The 1,630-nt window shown below is 36.7% G+C and overlaps 1 protein-coding gene across 1 annotated transcript; it reads left to right on the plus strand.

Moving 5' to 3' along the window:
* Positions 1–1,244, plus strand: LOC144551909 (SHOOT GRAVITROPISM-like protein). Its single transcript, XM_078300010.1, has 2 exons — positions 1–390; positions 874–1,244. Exons 1-2 carry the CDS (start codon positions 62–64, stop codon positions 1,058–1,060), a joined length of 516 nt encoding a protein of 171 aa, XP_078156136.1. The 5' UTR covers positions 1–61; the 3' UTR covers positions 1,061–1,244.
* The last annotated feature ends 386 nt before the right edge of the window (positions 1,245–1,630 follow it).

Here is a 1,630-nt window from a genome sequence, read left to right on the forward strand (position 1 = left end):
ACACACCACTATATACTGCGACTAACAACTAGGCATACCCTCTCTCCATCCCCTTTTCACTATGGAAGAACAAGGCAGCAGAGAGGAACTCCGGTTACTTCTTCCTGCTCCGGTAACTCAACCTACATGCAACTCGCCTCGACCAAACCGTAACCCTGGCCTAAACTTAGATTTAGGTCTGTCTATGAGCATAGGTCCCGGGCAACCGCCATCACCGCCACCGCCTCCAAATGGAAGCCAAAAATCAAATATCAGTAATGGTAATAGTAACAGTAGTAGTAATAGCAGTAATAACAATGAGGTGATTCAAGGGATGCAAGAGCTCAAACAGCAAACAGCTGAGCAAGTGCGTTTGGCAGCAGCTGAGAGGGCGTATGCTGAACGTGTCAGGTACTAAGAACTGATTTTTCTACCAGCATTTTTCAGATAATTAAACTGTCATTATCATTCTCTTTCTTTCATTTGTTTTTATTTTATTATGTGAAGTTTTGTCTTGACTATAAGCAACACAGAGTGCCATTTGATATATAAGTTCGATTCATACTTCATTCTAACTAATAATGGATTTGATTTCTACTTGACCTACACAATTTAATATGTTAGTCGGTCATTAATTAATGTTTGATCTGGTATAAAATGGAACAGAACATCTCGATTAAGCCCCATTTTAGCGGAGAAGGTACTGGATAAGCTTTACCAAGGAACAAATCAAATCATGATGAATATATAAATGTAAGAATGATAATAGATAATTATTATGACAATGATGATTGATGATGACATAGATGGTGATAGAAATTAGAAACAATAACAACCAAAGTACAATAATAACAACTAACTTGTTGTTTAACTTCATTCCTTCATTCCAAACAGGGAGATGGCGAGACGGGAGCTGGAGATTGCAGAGAGGGAGTTTGCAAGGGCCCGACTGATCTGGGAACGGGCCCGTGCAGAGGTACAGAGAGTAGAAAGAATGAAAGAGATGAATGCTTCAAGAAGGATAAATACTGCTTCTCTTGAGATCACTTGTCATGCTTGTATGCAGAGGTTCTGTCAGTAAATTCAAGGTTTTTGGTGTTTTAATTTGATCTGGTTATTTTTGTCATAATGCAAATATAGATGTTTTAGTTGAACATGGTACTGGTTCCTGCATGTTCTAGCTGCTTTTGGTTTGGTCCATGAATTCTAAAAGAATGTACGTAGATGCAGCATTTCAATGGTATGATAATCGACTTAGAAACCAAGTATGCATCTTGCACATATGCGATTAGAACATGATTGCAAAATAGTTGGAGGAGCCTTGAATGATAATCCACTTAATTTTGCATTTTTTTTTTTAATTAGCAGTTATGCAGTTAAACTTGACGAATATTAGTTATGACATTAGTTTCATTTTCCTTTAAATTTAAAGAACATAAAGTTCTTGTGAAAGATTTCAGAATTTGAACACCATGACTTTGGTTTTCCACCATGACAATTTCAGATCAGTTGACAATAAAGCAGAGCATAAATGATAAGTGAGGTTCAGATAGAATAAAGTTCCATGGATGCATGATACTGTTCAGATGTCCTCACTGGTAGTCATGATTCAATATATATACATAAATAATGCTTTCTTTCTTTTTTGGAG

This window comes from Carex rostrata, chromosome 3, assembly GCF_964058835.1.
Source record: "Carex rostrata chromosome 3, lpCarRost1.2, whole genome shotgun sequence".
Taxonomy (NCBI): Eukaryota; Viridiplantae; Streptophyta; class Magnoliopsida; order Poales; family Cyperaceae; genus Carex; species Carex rostrata.

Coding starts and splice junctions, on each gene's coding strand:
- LOC144551909 (XM_078300010.1), top strand. CDS start 62: ATGGAAGAACAAGGCAGCAGAGAGGAACTCCGGTTACTTCTTCCTGCT. Junction 391..873: donor GCGTATGCTGAACGTGTCAG/GTACTAAGAACT, acceptor CATTCCAAACAG/GGAGATGGCGAGACGGGAGC.